General features: G+C 41.2%; 1 protein-coding gene and 1 pseudogene across 1 annotated transcript; both read right to left on the minus strand.

Moving 5' to 3' along the window:
• Nucleotides 1-507: 507 nt before the first annotated feature.
• On the minus strand, nt 508-21,058 carry PDIA3 (protein disulfide isomerase family A member 3). The gene is made up of 13 exons (XM_055418363.2): nt 20,751-21,058; nt 15,149-15,227; nt 13,131-13,248; nt 9,488-9,595; nt 7,875-8,004; nt 5,531-5,647; nt 5,258-5,383; nt 4,275-4,457; nt 3,049-3,157; nt 2,398-2,526; nt 1,775-1,854; nt 1,359-1,416; nt 508-1,140 (listed from the first exon to the last, which is right to left on the minus strand). Exons 1-13 carry the CDS (start codon nt 20,915-20,917, stop codon nt 1,027-1,029), a joined length of 1,518 nt encoding a protein of 505 aa, XP_055274338.1. The 5' UTR covers nt 20,918-21,058; the 3' UTR covers nt 508-1,026.
• On the minus strand, nt 14,338-14,436 carry LOC129550841 (U6 spliceosomal RNA; annotated as a pseudogene).
• Nucleotides 21,059-21,150: the final 92 nt, after the last annotated feature.

Genomic DNA, 21,150 nt, shown 5'->3' on the forward strand with positions numbered 1-21,150 from the left:
AGTTGCTGCAGGTGGGACCTAGTTCCCTGAACAGGGAGATAAAACCTGGGCCCTCTGCGTTAGGAATGTTAGTAACCTCTCCTTCTCCAAACATGGAGGATGACGATCACCTACAACTAGGGCTCCTATCTAGAATTATCCAGTAACTCAAAAAACTATAACTGTAGATAGGATTTGGATTTACCCAAACAAGGAAGAGGGAAATGGTTCGATTCTTTTGCCAGTCCTATCCTTTTTGTTCCTCACTGTTGCATAAGAAAGTGGATATTTCACTCACAAGCAAGAATGATACTGCCTTTCCCGTTTCCACTGGAGAAGGAAGTTAACGACCACACCCTGGGCTTTGGGGGAGAGAGCGGTACCCAGCAGTGTCAGCAATTCCTGAAAAAGCTTGAGTGAACCCCAGCCTGGTGCCACACCCACACAGGGCATTTCCGGGCAGAGAACAGCCCTTGGGGGGTATAAACCTGCTCGGCTGCATGGCAAGGACAGCTGTACGGACCATCGTGGTAGTTACTCACCCTATACTATTTAATGAAAATCTAAAATATGCTTCTACCTACATTTCAAATGCTCAACAGCAATAGGTATTGGGCAATGAAGATTACAGAACATTTCTCTCATAGCAGAAAGTTCTACTGGAGAGTGCTGGTCTAGAGAACCTTCGGTTCCCCACCTCATGGAGAAAACACAGTATAAAGGGGGCGCATTTATTGTCACTGTTCCAAATGTACAAAAAAAATTAGAAAATAACCCCCCAACTCAATTCCCCCCACCCCCACAACGTTCCCCTCAACACAAATAATTTTTCCCAAAACCACAAACATAAACTGGTTCTGGTATTTTCATAAACAGTGCAGCTAAGAAACAGTTTAGAGAAAATTTAACAGGATTCAGATTATAACCATTCTGCCCTCTCAGCCCTGAGAGGCAGTAATTCCATACGGGTCCCAGTCCTCCCCATTGGTTTTCCCATCTCTGGCGGAAAAGTCCTTTGACAAAGTGGTATGATGTTTGGCTGCTGCTTTAGAGATCCTCCTGTGCCTTCTTCTTCTTCTTGGGTTTTTCTTCTTGAATTACAGGGGGGTTTGTAGCCTCTCGCTTTAGATAGCTAATAAAATCACTTAATTCACGGCCACCCTGAAAACAGAAAGATAACTCTGAAAATTTAACCTTTTAAAAAACTGTGGATTTTCTCCCCTCTCCCCCCATAGGAAGCCTTTTGTATTTTAAAAAGCACATTAGCAACCACATATATTGACCATGACAGTTCAGTTTCCAGTTATATAAACTCAGTTAAAGAACTGGACCTATATGTGTGTGTCTGTATTTGTGGGGAGATGAGACAGTGCACTTACTTCATATTTCTTTGGATTTTGCTTCTTGTTGGCTGGAGAGAAGTAGATGGTAGGAAAACTGGGAAAAGAAGAAAAGAGTTGATCAATTTCAGATTTCAGAGTAACTCTAACGTACACTTCCCTAATAACTGTTTTAGGAATAACTTCTCTTCATGATTTGTAATCTGACCAGATACTACTGTCCATCAGTGATGAGGTTACATCCTATTAGAACATAGGAATATGAAAGTTCACAAGGTCTGGGGCAGTCATGAGGGCCCATGCTGCAGAAACTTTAAGCCAGGAAGGCACTGATGGTTCTGTGTTCAAATGGAATATGAGGACTCTCTAAACCATGCCCAATATAGAAATGGTTTACAAGCTCATTTTTTCCTACAAATTGCCTAGACACTTTTACTAGCTTTTAATCTACTTACCCTCTGACTTCATATGGAGAAGGCACATCGTTGGCTGTAGCATCCATCTTGGCTATGACAATATTTGGATCTTTTCTGAGCTGTTAATAAAAAGGTTAGGTCTTTAAGTTTCAAATTTTCAGTGACAGAGGGACACAGTCAATTTAGGACTTAAAACCATTAACAGCTGGATAGGTTTTGCTGCTGAGATGGAAAGAGTAGTGATACTTTCACAAGTATCAAACTTCCCATAAACTTCCCTTTTCTCTCTTGGTTCCTACATATTAAGACTATATACAGACAACTGCAAATACCTGGCCTACATACAGATACCTGGCCTAAGTAAGACATCACCTAAGACAAGTGATTTAAGATGGAGGAATATAATGAATTCATATACCATTACCAAATTCAGAAGCCAAGGTACTTTTAATCATAATCTAGATTGAGACTGAGGAGTAGAAAGTTAAAGCAGGTATCTAAGGCACTGAGTAGGCTCAGAGTGCAGTCAGGAGACAGTACAGGAGATAGTTGAAAGAAAATCCACCAGCGCATAAGTTCTGAACTAATTAGGGTAACTATTCATCAACAGCCAATGCTAACTTCCAACTCAAATTCAACTTTATAATATACTTCACACTTACCTTCTCTCCCAGTTCTTTATATTTAGGCTCCAGATTCTTACAGTGACCACACCAAGGAGCATAAAACTCAATCAGCACATCTTTATTTTCATTATTCACTATTTCATCAAAATTCTCTGCTACCACTACCTGGAAAACACAGAAGATTCTCTAGTTGGTAAGGCCAGTTGAATACATTCATGAGCTGTATTTGTTTCTGGACTCAATCCCTCTCAGATTTGTTGTGCTGCCACTGAAAATACATTATTGAAACCCAACTTGCACTTACAGGCTTTATTAAGATATTACCATTCCCCAGAAAGTAACGCACTCCCATGTCTGTCACCTGTCAGACTAAGTTCAAGAAGTCACAGGAAACAAGTGCTACCCAACTCTTCCTTAAAATAATCTTACAGCAACAATCTTAAAACTACTCTTAGGGGTTAGCTTGTTCTGTCCCAAAGAGTCACCGAGCCCTAAGACGAATATCATAAAATTCCCCTATTAAGCATTATGAGCTCTGCCAATGCTTAATTTATGATGAGAGAGGTAAGGACACATGAAAACAGAAACTCAATAGCCAACCTCGTCTTCACTTAGACCCAGCATTTTGGGAATAAAAAAATGAGGAGAGGCAGCTGTGCAGGTTTGGGGACACTGTAAGCACCTCACCTTCACAGGCCCATCGTTGCTCTCTGGGATAGGCTCAGACTTCAGGTATCTCTTCAGGTTGCCGTCAAAGTAATCCTCCAGGAATCTCTCAAGAGCCTTGCCATCACGCCTGGTATTAGAAAGACAAGGATGAGCTTGTTAACATACTCCCACCAATGAGAGAACTAAAGGCAATTTTTTAGAATAGTTTCCACTTTAGCTTAATTGTTTCTGTTTTAGCTTAAATTTCAATGCTAGGAAGTACCTGGAAGTTTAAAAAAAAAAGAGGGAGCCCTCATTTCTCAATATGCAGAACTACAGACTGAATAAGAAACTACCACCTTCTTGTATTTCTAGTGTGTTCTTTGTGGATTAGAAAGGTCAGAGAAAGAAGAACACATTGGTCCTTCTGGAAATTCAATTCTGCAAAAGAACCAGGTCTTACTTTGTTGCTCTGGAGAACAGTGCCTATTTATGGTATCTTGTTTTACTGGCTTCACTCACAGGAAAATTTTCTCTTGTTTTAATCTCCCGAAGCCTCAGAAGGTGATGGTCAAAACGGTCTGGTTTTGTCTTAAGATGTCTCCAATTTCCTGAGTTTACTTTAGGCCAATGTGGTATTCCAAGAAAAAAGACATTCTGTAGGGATGGGAGGGGACTGGTTTGGTCTGAAATTACATCAGTCTCAAAGAGGCTATCCAGTGTTCTCTATTTACTATATTTAATGGCAGGGTGGAAATAGTCATGTAAGAATTCCAAGCTGCCATCTTTTTTGCTTTTCAAAATTTATTAAGAATCATGATCCTTAAAATATCTATAACTAATTAATTGAGAAAAACAGCAGTCATGGGTCTCAACCTAGCTTCACATTCCAATGTTCTTCTTTATACATCCTTAGTAGTGTCAACGGAGAAGGCAATGGCAACCCACTCCAGGACTCTTGCCTAGAAAATCCCATGGATGGAGGAGCCTGGTAGGCTGCAGTCCGTGGGGTCGCTAAGGGTCGGACACGACTGAGCGACTTCACTTTCACTTTTCACTTTCACATATTGGAGAAGGAAATGGCAACCCACTCCAGTGTTCTTGCCTGGAGAATCCCAGGGATGGGGGAGCCTGGTGGGCTTCCGTCTATGGGGTCACACAGAGTCGGACACGACTGAAGTGACTTAGCAGTAGCAGTAGTGTCAAAGGCTTTAACAGTGTCTTTGCAGAATCAAATCCCAAACCCGCGCTAACTTGTAACTCACGAGAACTCCTCCTGCATGACAAACTTCTCTCCTTTTGCGGTTCTGACAGCAACAACAGGAATCTCTCCAGTAGTGCTTTCCAAGCCAAAATCAGAAAGTTCATGGCTAAAGGTTTTGCGGCTAGCTACAGCAAAATGGAGTTTCTTTCCAGCATCCAGGAATTTCTTTGCCACCATCATCACTCTGTGGGAAACAAGGGAGATTTATGCCAAGAGTACACCAGGATGGTAAAGCACTTCTGAAACCAAGATGCAAGAAAGTAGAAAGCAACATTTAAGAGTCCCTGCAGCCCTCTGGCCCATGGATGGAGGAGCCTGGTAGGCTGCAGCCCGTGGGGTCGCTAAGGGTCGGACACGACTGAGCGACTTCACTTTCACTTTTCACTTTCACACACTGGAGAAGGAAATGGCAACCCACTCCAGTGTTCTTGCCTGGAGAATCCCAGGGACGGGGGAGCCTGGTGGGCTTCCGTCTATGGGGTCACACAGAGTCGGACACGACTGAAGTGACTTAGCAGCAGCAGCAGCCCTCTGGAATCAGTCTGAACTTGCGTTCTTGTGCACTGATGTAGGATTATGGTATACTCCAATGTCTTACTGAACTTCACTGCCAAACTAGCGGTATCCAAACAAACAGTCCATTCCCACTGAATGTTGCCATATTATATAACATACTGCAGGCATTAATAACAAACCCAGAACGAAAATCTCTATGGATAAAGTGCACTGAGGGTCTCAATGGGCAACGAGGCACAATGTGTTAGAGGACATTTTAGATGGCATTTGCATCTTTTCTGGGAGGGCAGGAATCAGCTGTGTCATAAGGCAAAGGAACACCTATGGAAGATGTGCCCAGTAGTTTTCAGAAACAGTTTATTTGTCCTTATAGCGTCAAATGATCACATGGGATAACAGGATAGTTAGAAGAAACTGTTTATGTACTGTGTAAACTTGTCTACAAAGGGGAAAAATTATTCTTATTACCTGTTTCTCCAGTAGTTGGAACCCTTAGCATTCTTTTCATAGTCCACATCATAGTAAGCAACAAGTAAATCCTTGCTCTGCAGTAAATCTTTATTGTCTTCTGTCATGTGAGGGCAGATACCAAAACTGAAATGGCAGAATCCATTATCAAATTTGGCAGGTTTTTATCTATATTATAAAATTAAGTAAACTGATAGTATGCTTAATAACTAAGATTAAAAAAAACTAAAATGAAGCCAAGAAATGCCAAAAGAAGTATAAAGATGTACTCACATGTTTTCCTGAATAAATCTTTTAATCTTCCCACTGGTCATTTTCTGTTCTGTATATGCCACAGTCTTGTCTTCAAACTTGTTCGTCAGATGGGAAGGACGAAACAAGGTGATACCCCTTAAAAAAACAAAATTTAGTAGGTAGACAGCAGCAGCAGAACTATCTCCCATCTTTTATTATTTAAAGCTCAGACTATTTACAATATGATCCTCTCATCAATGCTAAGGAGCTAACCACTTTAATCTCAAGTGCAATAATTGGTTTTACTAAACCTAGATTAGAAAGTTAGGAGACCTTAGTTCTAATTCTTGTTCTACCAACTAACGTCAAAGAACTTGGGCCAGCTATCAGTTTAATTCTTCTGCGCTTCAGCTTTTACATCAGTACAAAAAGGGTTTAGAGTAGACAATTTCCAAACCTTTAAAAACAATAGAAAAAAGTACCCAACTTACCCCAAAGCCCTAATATGTACAAATAAGAGAAAGTAGAACTTGCTCTTATTGGAAGGTATCTTGCCCTGACACTCTCCTTGAAAATTCAACTTTCCCATATAGTAATAAAATTACTTCAATAGAGAAAATATAGTTAAGATCCCTTCCAGCTATAGAAATTCTATAGGTATAATTCTATATGATTATAAATAATGTTTAGGTTGAGTTCATTAGAAATTTTTTGGTTCTAGATTTCTCTATCCCAGTAAACCCAGTTTACGTAATTTTCCCTCGCTGGCACTACTTTGCCTCTCTCCCTAAGCCAAGTTTTCCTCATTCCACTGAACATTTGAAGGAAATTCCTTTTGACTTTCTAGCCTTTTATTCAGCTAACACCGAACCCCAATTTGGTTCTGAGTCACAGATTTATACCTAATACAAACATTCCCAGAAACTGTTGTAACCATTAATATCTTGCCTCTTGCTTTTGCTTCTCCATTCATTCCTCCTCTCCATACTGTACACACCCATATACAGTTATATCACTTGTTTAGGGCTATGTGTCAGCACCTTTAAGTCCTTATAGCCCCCCTCTCAACTCTTCCAACATTAACTATGAACTTTACGTCCATTCTATAACACAGGTATTTTCATAGCATACATGGAAACTACATAGCGAAAAAGGACCTAATACAAACATGCTATCTAAGACTTTTATTTTTAAAGCGGCGTTACCAAGTTTCAGAGCAGCTACTGCCAGAAAATCAAAATCAGTTCCAGATGTGATCTTTAATGATGATATGGCATTGGGGTACACATAATGGCCTTAGTACACCCTTCTTTATAAGGTCTTCTAAATAAGACTTCTGATCAGAGGCTGATCGTCACCTTTAATGGCAAGTGTGAGAGGCGGACTCAGTGAACAAATCTAAGGTTAACAAGCTGATATGTGGTGTGCTTAATGAGCAGTAGAGCCTCATGGCTAAGCCCAACAACTTTGCAGCCAAATCATCTAGCTGCAAAGGCTCCACCCTAGTTCTGCCATGTATAGCATGTAAAGCTTAACCTCCTTGTGTGTCACCCTTAGACTTTCTTGACTGCCTTGCCATCCCTCCCCTTTCAAACCTTCACTATGTGAGTGCCAGTGACTTTTCCTCTCAAAGACAAAATTCATCACATTACTCTCTAGCTCAAAGTCTTTCAATGGCTCTCAAATGCCTAAAATATAAAATCTACATTTTTCTGTATGGCACTTAGATCTCCTCTAATTTGGTCTCTGCTGACCTCTCCAACCTTACCTTTCACGATGACCTCATCTATGAACAATACTCCAGCAGTAATACAGGTTCCAACACGCCTAGGTTATTTCACAACTCGAGGCCTTACCACCTGCTGCTTTACATGGAATAATCCTTATCCCCCACCATAACCTGCCCAGAAAAATTTATCTTTCAAGATACACCTCAAGAGTCACTTTCTCTATTTTTTTTTCTGATACTATTCCCAATCCCTCCAATGTACTTCTGGTACTCTGCCTAATTTCTATCACAATACCTGTAATGCTCACTGACATTTCTATTTTTAAATATATTTACTATCTCCTGCTACCAGATGCCCCTCAAGGGGAGCAACAGTTTCTAGAACTCGGCTTACTGCCTAATATGTGCACAATAAAGGTTTTGGAAAAACTAGGCTTAAAAACCACCAGTTCAGTCCAGTCCAGTGGTTAGGATTCCACCTTCCAATGCAGGGGGCTGGGTTCGATCCCTAATCGAGAAACTAAGATCCCATATGCCATGTGGCATGGCCAAAAGATTAAAAAATAATCTTAAAAAAATAAAAATAACACCAGTTCACACAATAGTACCTGGTCAAGGTGCATATCTACAAGGGCATTCAACTCAGTTACTTACTCTCCATCATCATCGTATTTGTTCACCAGAGATTCAATATTGGTGTGTGCAAACCGGTAGTTATCCCTCAAGTTGCTGGCTGCTTTTAGAAACTCAGAGTGAGCTTCACTGAATAAATCCTTGAAAAAACCTATACAGAAAATGTCAAAAACAAGGAAGAAACAGTTAAGTGCTGAGACATATTCAAAACTTTAAAAGTCCTCTATTCTTCAAAGCCTTTATTATGGATAAGCAAAGCAAGATAGGAATGATCAGTTCTGCTTTGCCATGGCTGAGACTATTCGACAAAATATTTAGGATAAGAATTCTTTCTCTACCCTTAAAAAAAAAAACGTTCGTGAGGAAGCTGAGGGAGAGAATTTGTCAGGGTCTTAATTCTAGTTTTTCACAGTTGAAAAATTTGAGCATATTGTGTAACTCCTTAGAGCTTCAGGGACTATTTTAGATGTCAGAGGAGTAAATAAGGCAGTATGTCAAAATAAAATGTCAATTAATTCACCATATTTTTCTATGTCTTTTAGAAATTCAAATCTAGTAAAGTGTTGATTAAATGTCTGTTTATGGTTAACTCCTTGTAAAAAATACAGACTCAGCGCTTCCCAGGTGGCAAAGAGGTAAAGAATCCACCTACAATGCAGGGGACATGGGTTCGATCCTTAGGCCAGGAAGATCCCACATGCCACAGAGCGGCTAGGCCTGCACACCACAATTACTGAGCCTGCACTTTGAAGCCTGACAACTGTAACTACTAAAGCTCAAGTGCCCTAGACCCCATGCTCTGCAGCAAGAGAAGACACTGCAATGAGAAGGCCTTGCACCGCAACCAGAGAGTAGCCCCTGCAACTAGAGAAAAAACTAGAGAAAAGTCTGCATAGCAACAAAGACGGAAAACAGCCTAAATAAATAAAACACACATACATACACAGAATGAATAAAATCCAGATAAGAAGTGACTTTTAGTCAAACTTAAATGATAAACCAACCTCTACTGCCAGAAAGTCAAGTTTTATTACAATAACGAGGAGATTAAGAGAAGCACAAGACTGTATGTTTAAATTTATTTTTAAGTCAAATGTATTATACATTACATTTAAAACAAAACAAAGAACACTCAAGATGTAGGTGTTTAACTGACTCAACTTATTTTAAAAATAATGAGATATGATAACATCTGAAAAAGCAAAGATTGCTGTAAAAATACACACAAAGCCAGCAATTCAATCTTAAATTGTAAATTCTTCTACAACTGTGGAAGTAGCAGCTACAGAGGTTTATCATTTACCTATATCCTCCCCCTTTAAAACCCCATTTTCAGTCTTATATTATTACTTGAGTTAAATCTCAGGAGTTTAAGAAGTAATAGGAAAAACTAAAGCTATTCCTATTTTAGTTCTTTGACATTAAATCTTTACATCTGTAAGAATACCAAGCCACTCAAATAAAAACCACTTTCCCCCCATATTACATTAATAGTTACGCTGACCTAGTTCTGTGAGTTGTCTTTTAACTGCCCACAAGGTTTCCTAAAGTTTTAACTTGATTGTTTACTCAGACTTAGAGGACTTTTGAAACCATGTTGACGATTTTGTGGCACAATCAAACTTGCTACTTACCCACCACAGAAGCATCTTTATCACTAATGAACTTTTCAAATTCTTCCTCAGTCTTGAGAGGAACTGAAGCTGGTCCAGCCTGTTTCTTCAGGTGGCTAACAATTCCATCTTAAAAGACAAAAGATTATAGCAACACAAATTTATAATTTTTGAAAAGTAACCAACCATTCACATGATTTAAAGTTGGAAAAGTTAAAAAAACATACACAATGATGTTTTCTTCCTATCCCTAGTTACCCAGTTTCCTCCCTATAGGATAACACATCAGTTTTTTATATATCCCTCCAGACATATTTTCTTTGCTCCTCTAAAGGCAGCAAACACATACGCTGTTCTGTATTTTGTTTTTGCCATTTAACACAATTTAGAGATAATTATGTCAGTAAACATAAAGAGTTATCTCAATCTTCTTTATTGCCACATAGTATTTCACTGTACGGATGTAACATAATTTAAACCAGCCACAATTGATGAATGTTTGTTTCCAATTTCTTGCTGCTATGATACTGCCATAAACAACCTTGTACTAATGTCCTTTTACACATGATTGAGTGTATCTGTAGGGTAACTTCCTAAAAGTGGATTCACTGGGTCAAAAAGAGGACATGCTTTTATAACCGTTTAACTGGCTCCCAAAGAGACGGTACTTATTTATATCCCTACCAGTCATGTAGCAAAGTGTTTACAACAACATAAATGATGCCCTCCTGCATGCTGTTCTCTGCCTCAGTCTTTCAGGTAACCACCTGGCTTCCTTCCTCATTTTCTCCTTTAGGTTTTCACTCAAATGTCATCTTCTGGTGGTAGAGTCCTAAGAATCCACCGGCCAATGCAGGGGACAAGGGTTTGGTTCCTTGTCCAGGAAGATCCCACATGCTGAGGAGCAAGTAAACCCATGCACCACAACTACTAAAGCCTGCATGCTTGAGGGCCAAGAGCCACAGCTACTGAGCCCCTGTGCGTAGGGCCCCGCACTCACGCGCCTAGAGCCTGTGCTCTGCACCGAGAAGCCCCTGTACCGCAGCTAGAGGCACCCCAGCACCAGGTAGAAAAAGCCTGTGTGCAGCGACCAGAAGGTAAACGAATACATTCTAAAAATAGGTACACTGAATCAGGTAACAACTGTTTGGCCTGCAAGGGGACAGGGAATTACTATATCACCATATAGTGAAGTGAAAGTGAAGTTGCTCAGTCGTGTCCGACTCTTTGCGACGCCATGGACTTTTAGCCCACCAGGATCCTCAGTCCATGGGATTTTCCAGGCAAGAATACTGAAGTGGGTTGCCACTTCCTTCTCCAGGAGATCTTCCCGACCCAGGGATCGAACCTGGGTCTCCCACATTGTAGGCAGACGCTTTACCGTCTGAGCTACCAGGGAAGCTATATCACCATATAAATTATTACAAAGAACTTTACCTCAGGGGTATGATGAGAAGTGTTACTTTTCTCCCTGAGTATTTAAAATTCTGAGAGGTATAATGGGAGTGCTGAGCAACCAGTTTATCACTGATCTCTTGGAGCTTACAATGTAAGTAAAATCTCCACCTAAATCCCCACGTAAGTAAAGCAATTTAAAATATCAGATAGTGGGACTTTCCTGGTAGTGCAGTGGGTAAGATTCCGGCTTCCAATGCAGGGAGTTTGATCCCTGGTCAGGGAACTAGATCCCGCATGCATCCTGCAACTCAGAAGTCTACGAGTTGCAACTAAGATCCAGCACAGCTAACAAATTAAACAAAGAATATTAAAAAATATATATCAGATGGTAACCAGTGCTATGCAGAGAATGAATAGGCTGATAAGTATATGAATGGCTGGCTACCTTAGGTTTGGTAGTCTGGTAGAAAGAGAATTTGGTGGGGCGTGGCATACTACCCAGTTTGTGGAATCTTAGTTCCCCAACCAGGGATTAAACCCAGGTCCCAGCAGTGAAAACACCAGTATACCACCAAGAATTCCCTGGGAAGTGAAATTTAAGCCAGTATCTGAATGACAAAAAGAATCAAGCCATGCAAACGTGCGGGAAGATCATCTCAGACTGTAAACACAACCAGGACAAAGGTTCTAAAGTGAAACAGTCTTGAGGTGACGTTTGAGTTAGGCAGGGGCCATGTTATGTAAAGCTTTGTGTACAAGTAACAATCATACATGCTGAAAAAATTCCATGTCACCTAAAATGCCCAAACTGAGCGAACCTTCCTCTTAGCTGTTAAAATATGCCCAGTTAATTGTTAAGACTCAAGATAAAACTGTCCAAAATATATTTTCTCATCCATTATGGGCGCTACCAACAGGGCCAGACCACTTACCTCCCAAACCTCTCCTGTCATCCTTGCTAATTATATTCCAGCCACAAGGTCCTTCTGTCCCTTGAACATATCAAGCTCAGTGATGTCTTAGGGTCTTTTTGCACCTGTTTTCCCTCTGCCTGGAAAGCTCTGGTCCACATATTCTCATGGCTAGCTCCTTCCGAGCATTCAGCTCAAAGGTTACCTCCCTAATCACCCTTATAATAATGTGGTACTCCCATCCCCAATCACTATCACATCATACAATTTTATTTTTCTCCTTTTTAATGCTCTTATAACTAACTGAATTTATCTTATCCATATAGGTTATTGATATGTATAAATATAGCACACACACTTTTTAAACTGTGGTAAAATATACATAGCATAAAATTTGCCATCTTAACCATTTTAAAGTATTTAGTTCTGTGGCATCAAGTACATTCACACCATTGTTCAACTAATCTCCAGACAGCAGAAATCAATCGCTTTCATCTTGCAAAACTGAAACTCTATTCATTATAAACAACTTCCCACCACCCTTGTGAAGCACATTCTACTTTGTCTCTAGGAAACTGACTACTCAAGAAATTTCATACAAGTAGAATGACACAGTATTTGTCTTTTTGTCATTGGCTTATCTCACTTAGCATGTTTTCAAGGTTCACCCATGTCACAGCACATCAGAACTAACTTTTTAAGGCTGAATAATATTCCACTGTATTATATACAATTTATACATAATTCTTCCAGACTCTGCTTTTAATTCTTTTAAGTATATACTCAGAAGTGGAACTGGTGGATCATACAGTAATTGTATCTTTATTTTTTTAGGAACCGCTAGGCTGTTTTCCATAGTGGCTGCATACACTATTTTATGTCAAGTTCACATCAACTTTGCACAAGAGTTCCAATTTCGCCACATCCTTGCCAACACTTGTTCTTTTCTTTTTTAGTAGTAGTTATCCTGACGGATGTGACATGGTTATCTACGTATGTATATTTTTAACCTGTTGCTGCCTTCATTGCCCAGAATGTAAGCATCATAAGAGTGAGAACCATGGCTGCTTTATTCATCAATAAACTCTGGGCACCATACTATAGGATATGGCACAGAGTCAGTATATTTGTCAAATAAAAAAATGCCTGGTAAACCTTATAAATCAACCTCAAGTATTTTCTATATTACTTACATAATCTGTTCAGTGAGAGATGTCTTTCGTCAAGTGTCCAAATTGACCTCTTAGATGAGGAATTTTTAAGTATGCTGTACAGAAAATGTCATGTTTCCACTAAAAAGAACAGAGTTCTTTGGAAACAGTTCCAGTTTCCAAAATGTAATGCAGGTTCCTTACCGGCAGTCCTAGGCCCGTCATAGGCACCTGATTCTTCACCGTCTCTAAATATCTTCAGGGTTGGATATCCACTCACTCCATACTTATTACAGGTGTTCGTGTTGGCAGTACAATCCACCTAAAGATGAAAATACATGAACCATTTGTTATCCAAAAGTCTGCTGCAGGCTTTTCCCACATTCCCAAAACATGAAGAGTGGTCAAATCAAAATATCAAGCAATTCTTGACACACATCCCACAGACACTAGATTTTAAAGGCAGACTGGTGTTGGTCTAGCTACATCAGAACCACCTAACAGGAACTCTAAAATTTAGATTCCTGGGCCTCATATAAAATGCACAAATGACTACTTAAATTCTACCCTGGGAGTCTCTATAGTCTAAAGCAATGTTTTCCACCCTTTCCCCATCCCTCAGAATATGCGAGAGATAAGTCACTTAAATTAGTAATAGTGGCTTACTTTGATAATGATTATCATCAATGGGACATATAGATTGCTATATCACCATCAGGTGGGGTATAATTTGATTTAGCAAGTCACAAATGGTTATTAGCAAAGGTTATTGTTTATTGTTGTTGTTTAGTCACTAAGTCGTGTCCGACTCTTTGTGATCCCTTTAACTTAACCTGATAGGCTCCTCTGTCCATGGGATTCTCCAGGCAAGAATACTGGAGTGGGTTGCCATAAGCTCCCTGAGCTGGTCTGAATCTGGGCTAAACTATAACGTGACAGATAGATCTAGTGAGACCTACCAGGAAGACGAAAAACAATTTTCCATCTATTTAGCCACTTATTCCAAGGAAGGTAATGCAGCCAGCACTTTGCATGTATTACCTCATTTAACCTACACAAGATTCTGAGGAATGATCCCAATGCCTTAACATAAACTGAAGTTCAGAAAAGTAATGTATCTATAGTAACGAAGGCTACAGCTACATGAGGCAGGAACAAAGTCATGACAGAAACTCTTTTTTAAATTAATTTATTTTTTACTGAAAGATAATTGCTTTACACAATTTTGCTGTTTTCTGTCAAACCTCAACATGAATCAGCCATAAGTATACAGATATCCTCTCCCTTTTGAAACTCCCTCCCATCTCCCTCCCCATCCTACCCTTCTAGGTTGACACAGAGCCCCTGTTTGAGTTTCCTGGGCCATACAGCAAATTCCTTTTGGCTATCCATTTTACATATGATGATGTAAAAAAATATGGAACGCTTCATGAATCTGGGTGTCATCCTTGCACAGGTGCCATGCTAATCTCCTTTGTATCGTTCCAATGAACACTGAACTCTTTTTTTCTATGGCAGGCTGCCATAGAACATCAGGATTAAAAGTAGCTTTCAGGAATTTCCCGGTCGTCCAGCAGCTAAGAGTCCATGCTCCCAATGCTGGGGACCTGGGTTCAATCCCTCGTCAGGGAACTAGATCCCACATGCTGCAACTAAAACCCAGTGCAGCCAAAGTAATAAATTAAAAAAAAAAATCAGTTTTCAAAACAGTCCTGTAAAGGTATGAATTATTTACTTGAGGCTGGTAAGATAGGAACTTTTAGACTGGAGCAACTAGGAGTCTGCGACACAACAATGAAAAATTCTGGAAGCATTACTTTGAGTGTAAAAGCAAATACTAAGTTTACAGTCGACCAGTTACTCACCTAACATCCTCTTGGCATCTTCCTGTTCCCATCACTGTGACTAGCGTGTAGTAACTTAGGGAACTCATTACGCGGTGACAATTTTCCTCTAACTTCGTCTACTGTAATCTTACTATCCACATCTGCCCCTTACGCCTTATTTACCGTGTATCTTACTTTTTTCTTACGCCAGTATTTCCCTTAGTTTCACCACTTTTAACCTTTCAAACCCATGATTAATAGTCAGCTGTGTATTTGCCCAGAAGCTCCTTTTCTCTCTTCTTAGCAATTGTGAACAAAGAAAATCAATGTTAACTGTTAACCAATTACTATTTAAAATACTTTGTTTCCTTGAATGAAGAATTTGCCTATACTCACCTTTGCTAATGGGACTATTCCTTTTAATCGGGTAGCTGCAGCTTCATACTCTGGGGCAAGCTTTTTGCAGTGTCCACACCTATGTAAATATATTAAAGAAAAAGCTTATATATAAGTTTGTTAATTTTGTTTCTCTAGGAAGGACTTCAAGTTATACTACTACTTTTGACTAATAGCTGCTTCCAAAAGAAAACACATCACCTGAACAACATCCTGTACTGATAAGGTTAATCAGATCTCTCAGAAGTAAAGGTACTATTATCTCAAGCCTGTGATCTACTCTATAGGACTGAACAGAAGTAAAGGTATTATTATCTCAAGGCTGTGATCTACTCTATAGGACTGAACAGCAGTCTAGAACAGTCAGAACGGCATCTATCTTCTCAAAAGTGCAATGGGGGTCAGGGGATAAACTGGGAATTTGGAATTAACATATACACAATACTATAAACAAGGCCTTACCGTATAGCACAGGGAACTATATTCAATATCTTGTAATAACCTATAATGGGAAAGAATCTAAAAGATGTACCTAAGAAGCAAGCCTGATTTTTATGGCTATACAGTTCACCTGACTATAACAGCTCATGAAGACAAAGCATTATGTCAATTAGAGTATTTTCCCAGAGGGCCATCATAACACCTGCTCCTCTGCCCAGAAGCCCTACCAATCCCTTAGGCACATTGCACTTGCAATGTGGGGAGCAGTATATCAGTACACAGCTAGCACCACTATATGTCATCTCTTCAAAAACCAACAACGTGCAGAGGTATCCCTTAAAGAAGGTGCGTAGTTCTTCGACCTCCTCACAGACATCAAAATAGAATTGGAAAACATAAGGAAACAAGGAAGAAATTTGAGCTGACGTATTTCATAGCCAAAAGTCACACATTTTATTTAGTAATGGATGAATAAGTAATTCTGAAACACTTTGCCCCCCAAAACTTGTTTAAAACAAAATAAAGAATTTATATTCTTCAAGGTCCGTAGAAGTCCTACTCAAAAATAATCATTAGAAAACTGACATAGAAAAAGAGTACTATTAAAAAAAACTGTAACATCAGACGTTGCTTAGGGTCGCTGAATAATTGATGCTTTTGAACTGTGGTATTGGAGAAGACTCTTGGAGAGTCCCTTGGACTGCAAGGAGATCAAACCAGTCAATCCTAAAGGACATCAACCCTGAATATTCATTGGAACGACTGATGCTGAAGCTCCAATACTTTGACCACCTGATGAGAAGAACTGACTCACTGGAAAAGACCCTGATGCTGGGAAAGACTGAAGGCAGGAGGAGAAGGGGACGACAGAGGATGAGATGGTTGGATGGCATCACCAACTCGATGGACATGAGTTTGAGGAAGCTTCGGAAGTTGGTGAGAGACAGGGAAGCCTGGCGTACTGCAGTCCATGGGGCTGCAAAGAGTCAGACATGACTGAGTGACTGAACAGAACTAGGGTCACAGACATATTTACTAAAAATATAGAACCAAATGATAAAAACCAAATTTAGGACAAGGGAGTGTGTAACATGGAGAAAGAGCACACAGGGGACTTCAACTGCACTCGCTTTAATTTTTAGCCTGGGCAGGTGGTGAATTAATGGTATTCCTCATACTGTATTTCACAGATGCACATTTTACTGCATCAGAACATCAGAAACTGGGATAAGTCTTGCAATCACGTCGTGGTTTCAGTGGTAGCATTTCTCACCTTGTGAGACATAAAATATGGTATTTTATCCTCATTATATCCTCTGTATTCCATAATATATTAAAAAATTCATGCATGTGGGTTGTAACAAAAATATACAAATTCCAACTGATTTAATAAAATAACCAAATTAGCTGAGAAATCTAGGCTTCTGGGAACATAATACGGGTGCAAAGGTTAAAAATGAATGTGTGTTGAAGTACTGATCTGGGTCTTAAAGATTTAAAGCTTCATACAGGACAGGATACGGTATTTTACATAAGGGAATAGTAGAGCAAAAGTAAAATTACTAGTAAGAATGATTCATTCAAGAGAACTATGAAAGGCTTTTTTTTTTTGATGAGACAATAAATGTGTTACATGTATTAAGAGATTTATTGAATACATATGTAGTAATTGTCCAAAAAGACTGAGGCAACAGATTTATGAATAGTTTCACTTCAGCTATCTTTAAACATCTGAAGAGAATAGTTTAAAATAATTAAGCCAGACCAGTGGGTCTCAACACAGATGCATATACAAAATATAAATTAAGCATTAAAAAAAAAAAAAAAAAACCGAAAAACCCTGTGCTGAGGCACCACCCTGGGACTTACTGAATGATTCCTCTGGGAATCCAGGAGATACTCAGAAGGACTGGGCTGGGACTGAAAACCGCTGCCTTAAGCACTGCTACTATCCACAATATCATCAAATGCCCAATGGAAGGACCTGTCTGACAAGTTCCAATGGAGGAGATTGCCTCTTTAAAATTCATCAGGAATGGAATTTAGGTGGATTTTGAAGGTGAGCATCAAGTTTTACCACTACTTCTTTCACCTACTGCTGGATAATACTAAAACACAAATAATCCCATTCACCTTCAGGGATGCTACCTAGCAACTAATCCAGGTAGTTTAAATCAGGAATCCCAACATATAGTCACCCAACAATCATTAATTCGTGACTGCAATGTGCCATATGCTATTTTAGCTTTTGACAGAAGAAAAACTGATAATAATCCTCACCCTGTAGAAACATCAGTCTGGCAGGGGTGATAGAAAGCATTATTAGGTCCTAATAGAAGGAGCAACCAGTTAGTGGTCCAGAGAAGGAAGTCAACTACTGAGCTAAATCTTATTGAAAAGACCAAATGGGGGTGGGGGGAGGGGGAGGGAATTCCAAGGAAATAAATCATTATGTGTAAGAAAAATATTAACTATTTCACTTCATACTATCCACGTAGTCTTTTTCTATATCTATAAAAACAGTATCAAGTATCATTAATTAATACTACTGCCCTAGAGAACAGGGCACAAACCTACAACACACGCAGATGCTGAAGACTTAAAACTTCACACTGACCAGTCATTTTCAGAACTTATCACATTTAAATAGTTCTATTTTTTCCCTCACAGAAATTCAGATACTCCCATTCTTCCAAATTACACAGATGATGACTCCATATTGGAAATATTAGGTTACAAAATCAGCTGCAAAGAAATGTCACTTTCACTTGTAAAACCAAAGTTGAAAAAATACCCTAAGACAAATGAGAAAAACAACTTGCTCAAAACAGGTCCAGTTTACTCTTAACAAGGATTCTTTAACTGTTCCTAGCTCATATGTAACAAGAGCACAAAGGAATAATAGCAGCTGGAAAATATTTTCAGCTAAAATATTAATAAATAAAAATAGCTGAATGTGAAGAAATAAGGACATCATCAACAGGAGACTTCCTTGATTCCAAATTACTCATTCAGCAAACTGACCCTTCCTGCAGGCATTGTGGAGGATGACTCTTTACCTTCCAGACCAGTTAAAAGGTGCCACCACAGCAGAGGTCCACCCAACTTTAGGGACAGTTTAGTGCACAATGGGCTGTGCACTTCTCAGGGAAGCACATGCGACAATTGAAAGTAGCACGCGCATGCGCGCTCAGTCTCTTCGGTCGTGTCTCACTATGTGCAACCTCATGGACTACAGCCCGCCAGGCTCCTCTGTCCAAGGGATTCTCCAGGCAAGAATACTAGGGTTGGGTTGCCATGCCCTCCTCCAGGAAATCTTCCTGACCCAGGGATCGAACCCGAGTCTCTCGTTATCTCCTGCATTGGCAGACCGGTTCTTTACCACTAGCGCGCCCTGCTGCTGCGGCTGCTAAGTCACTTCAGTCGTGTCCGACTGTGTGTGACCCCATAGACAGAAGCCCACCAGGCTCCCCCGTCCCTGGGATTCTCCAGGCAAGAACACTGGAGTGGGCTGCCATTTCCTTCTCCAATGTGTGAAAGTGAAAAGTGAAAGTGAAGTCGCTCAGTAGTGTCCGACCCTTAGCGACCCCACAGACTGTAGCCCACCAGGCTCCTCCGTCCATGGGATTTTCTAGGCAAGAGTACTGGAGTGGCTTGCCATTGCCTTCTCCGAGCGCGCCCAGGGAAGCCCCTAAAGTAGCACAAAACACCTCAATTGTAAAAATAAAAATCTGCTTTAAACTAACAGTCTGACAGCCCACAATTCTCTAGCAATTCACTACATATTGACCCCTGTAGTCACAGAGGCACCTCCCAGTTTTGATACGGCTCCATACAGCCATTCTAATTACAGGAACACCCTCTCAAAGTCAACAGCATAGTTATGTGATTGGGACCAGTTGTTTCTGAGAGAATGTGAGTTCTAGAGATGTATAAAGACCACCTATGATGTGTAATCAGTACTGCCAGTTAGCCATGGGAACGCCCTAGACGCAAAGTCTATCGGAAGTTGAAAAGGTGTTGCTAAGCACACCCTTCTGGTTCAGGTGGTCTTCATTACAGGACTTCTAGTGTACCCTCAAGTCGGCTGAGCCCCTGTAGAGTGAAGACCAGAGTTACTGACAGAAGTAAATGCAAGTTATCCAGTAACTTTCTTTTACTTAGACTTCTGAATACAAATAGTTTTTAATTAAGGGTCACTGTGGCAGGAGAAAAATTAAGTACTGTAATTAGCATGGTTATATTGAGCCGTCGCCATCGTTAAGATAATCATTGTTTGTTATGACAAATATCTTTGGGTTAAAAAAAAAAGCCAACATTCAGGTTTCCTGGGCCAGAAATTCTATTTGCTCTCTCCCCACCCCCACCCCCCAGTCAGCTGTATCCTAAGGAACTTACACCCTAGTTAAGTCACCCTTAAGTGGAGTATTTCTCCAACACTGCTTACTTTCTCTTTAGGGTCGTCTTTGGCATTTTCCAGAAATCCTTATTGAAACTGGCCATTTAGACAGCTTCTGGTGGAATTACTCTGTTCATCTGCTCTTTCTAACTGAATTCTGCTGGTGCTGAGAAGCATCAGTTGAACGAACAAAGTGTGCATCAGGCGATGGGCAAAATAACTGCCTGCCTTAAGAAAGCACAAATGACCATTCTGCAGCCACTTGAGTGACCTTGGCTAGAAACCAACGGCTGCCTGGGGCAAGAAGAAAGGAAGTACCCTGGGGGCGTAGGGCCTCTGCATTTGGTGAAACGTTAGGTTCCAATATAAGGCCTCGCGAAGCCTAGTCTGTAGAATGGGAAACAGTAAGTAGCACTGACTCACGGAGAAACTCTAAAGATACCATCAGAGCTGGCGGGGCAGGGGGGTGGTTAAACCCTCTGCAAATAGGAAGTGCCGCAGGAGCACCGAGGGAAGGATGTGGCCCTGCGCGAGAGGGGCCTTCGCTTTCTGCCTCTCGGCTCTCGCTACCAGGAGGATCAGCACCGACTTCTCCGCTCTCGGCGAGGCAGCTTGGGTCTCCGTGGGCGGAAAACCTTCCGGCTGCAGCCGGGCTCTCCGGAGTGATGGAGGCCGCCGACGCTGCGTAGGCCCAACCGTTCCCGCGCCTTCGCCCCCTGCCCACCCGGCCGCCCCTCTCCCGCCCCGGCTGAGTGGCCTCACCAGGGGGCGAAGAACTCGACGAGCATGAGGCCCGAAGAGCCCGTGTCGGTGATGCGACTCTCGAAGTTGTCGTCCGTGAGTTCCAGCACATCCGAGGCAGCAGCGAGGCGGGCCGCGGCGACGAGCAGCGCCAGGCCCGGGAGCAGCGCTGGGCGGCGGAGGCGCATGGCGGCGAGGCGAGGCGGCGGGGGGCGGCCAGGAGGGTCGGGGCTCGGCGGGGACTGCGGACACCGGGCCGGCGAGCACGCACCCTGAGCCCGCGACCGCGCGTCTGGCCCAGGCGGACCTGCAGCCGGAGGTCCCAACCCCCCAGCCCGGCTCGGGCCGCAGTGTGGCAGCCGCCGATTGGCTGTGCGGCGCCTGCGTCGGGCGGGCGGAACCAGCTGCTAACCGCCGAGTG

The sequence above is a fragment of the Moschus berezovskii genome, chromosome 21, assembly GCF_049115385.1.
Source record: "Moschus berezovskii isolate FMDL1 chromosome 21, NW_MosBer_1.0, whole genome shotgun sequence".
Lineage (NCBI taxonomy): Eukaryota > Metazoa > Chordata > Mammalia > Artiodactyla > Moschidae > Moschus > Moschus berezovskii.

What these genes read in the sequence shown, in the direction of transcription:
- PDIA3 (XM_055418363.2), bottom strand. Translation starts at nt 20,917, where the DNA reads ATGCGCCTCCGCCGCCCAGCGCTGCTCCCGGGCCTGGCGCTGCTCGTC. An exon ending in GAATAGTCCCATTAGCAAAG is followed by an intron (nt 13,249 to 15,148) that starts GTGAGTATAGGC and finishes TTTCATCTTTAG; the next exon opens with GTGGATTGTACTGCCAACAC. An exon ending in AAATACGATGATGATGGAGA is followed by an intron (nt 5,648 to 7,874) that starts GTAAGTAACTGA and finishes TGTTTTTTTAAG; the next exon opens with GGGTATCACCTTGTTTCGTC.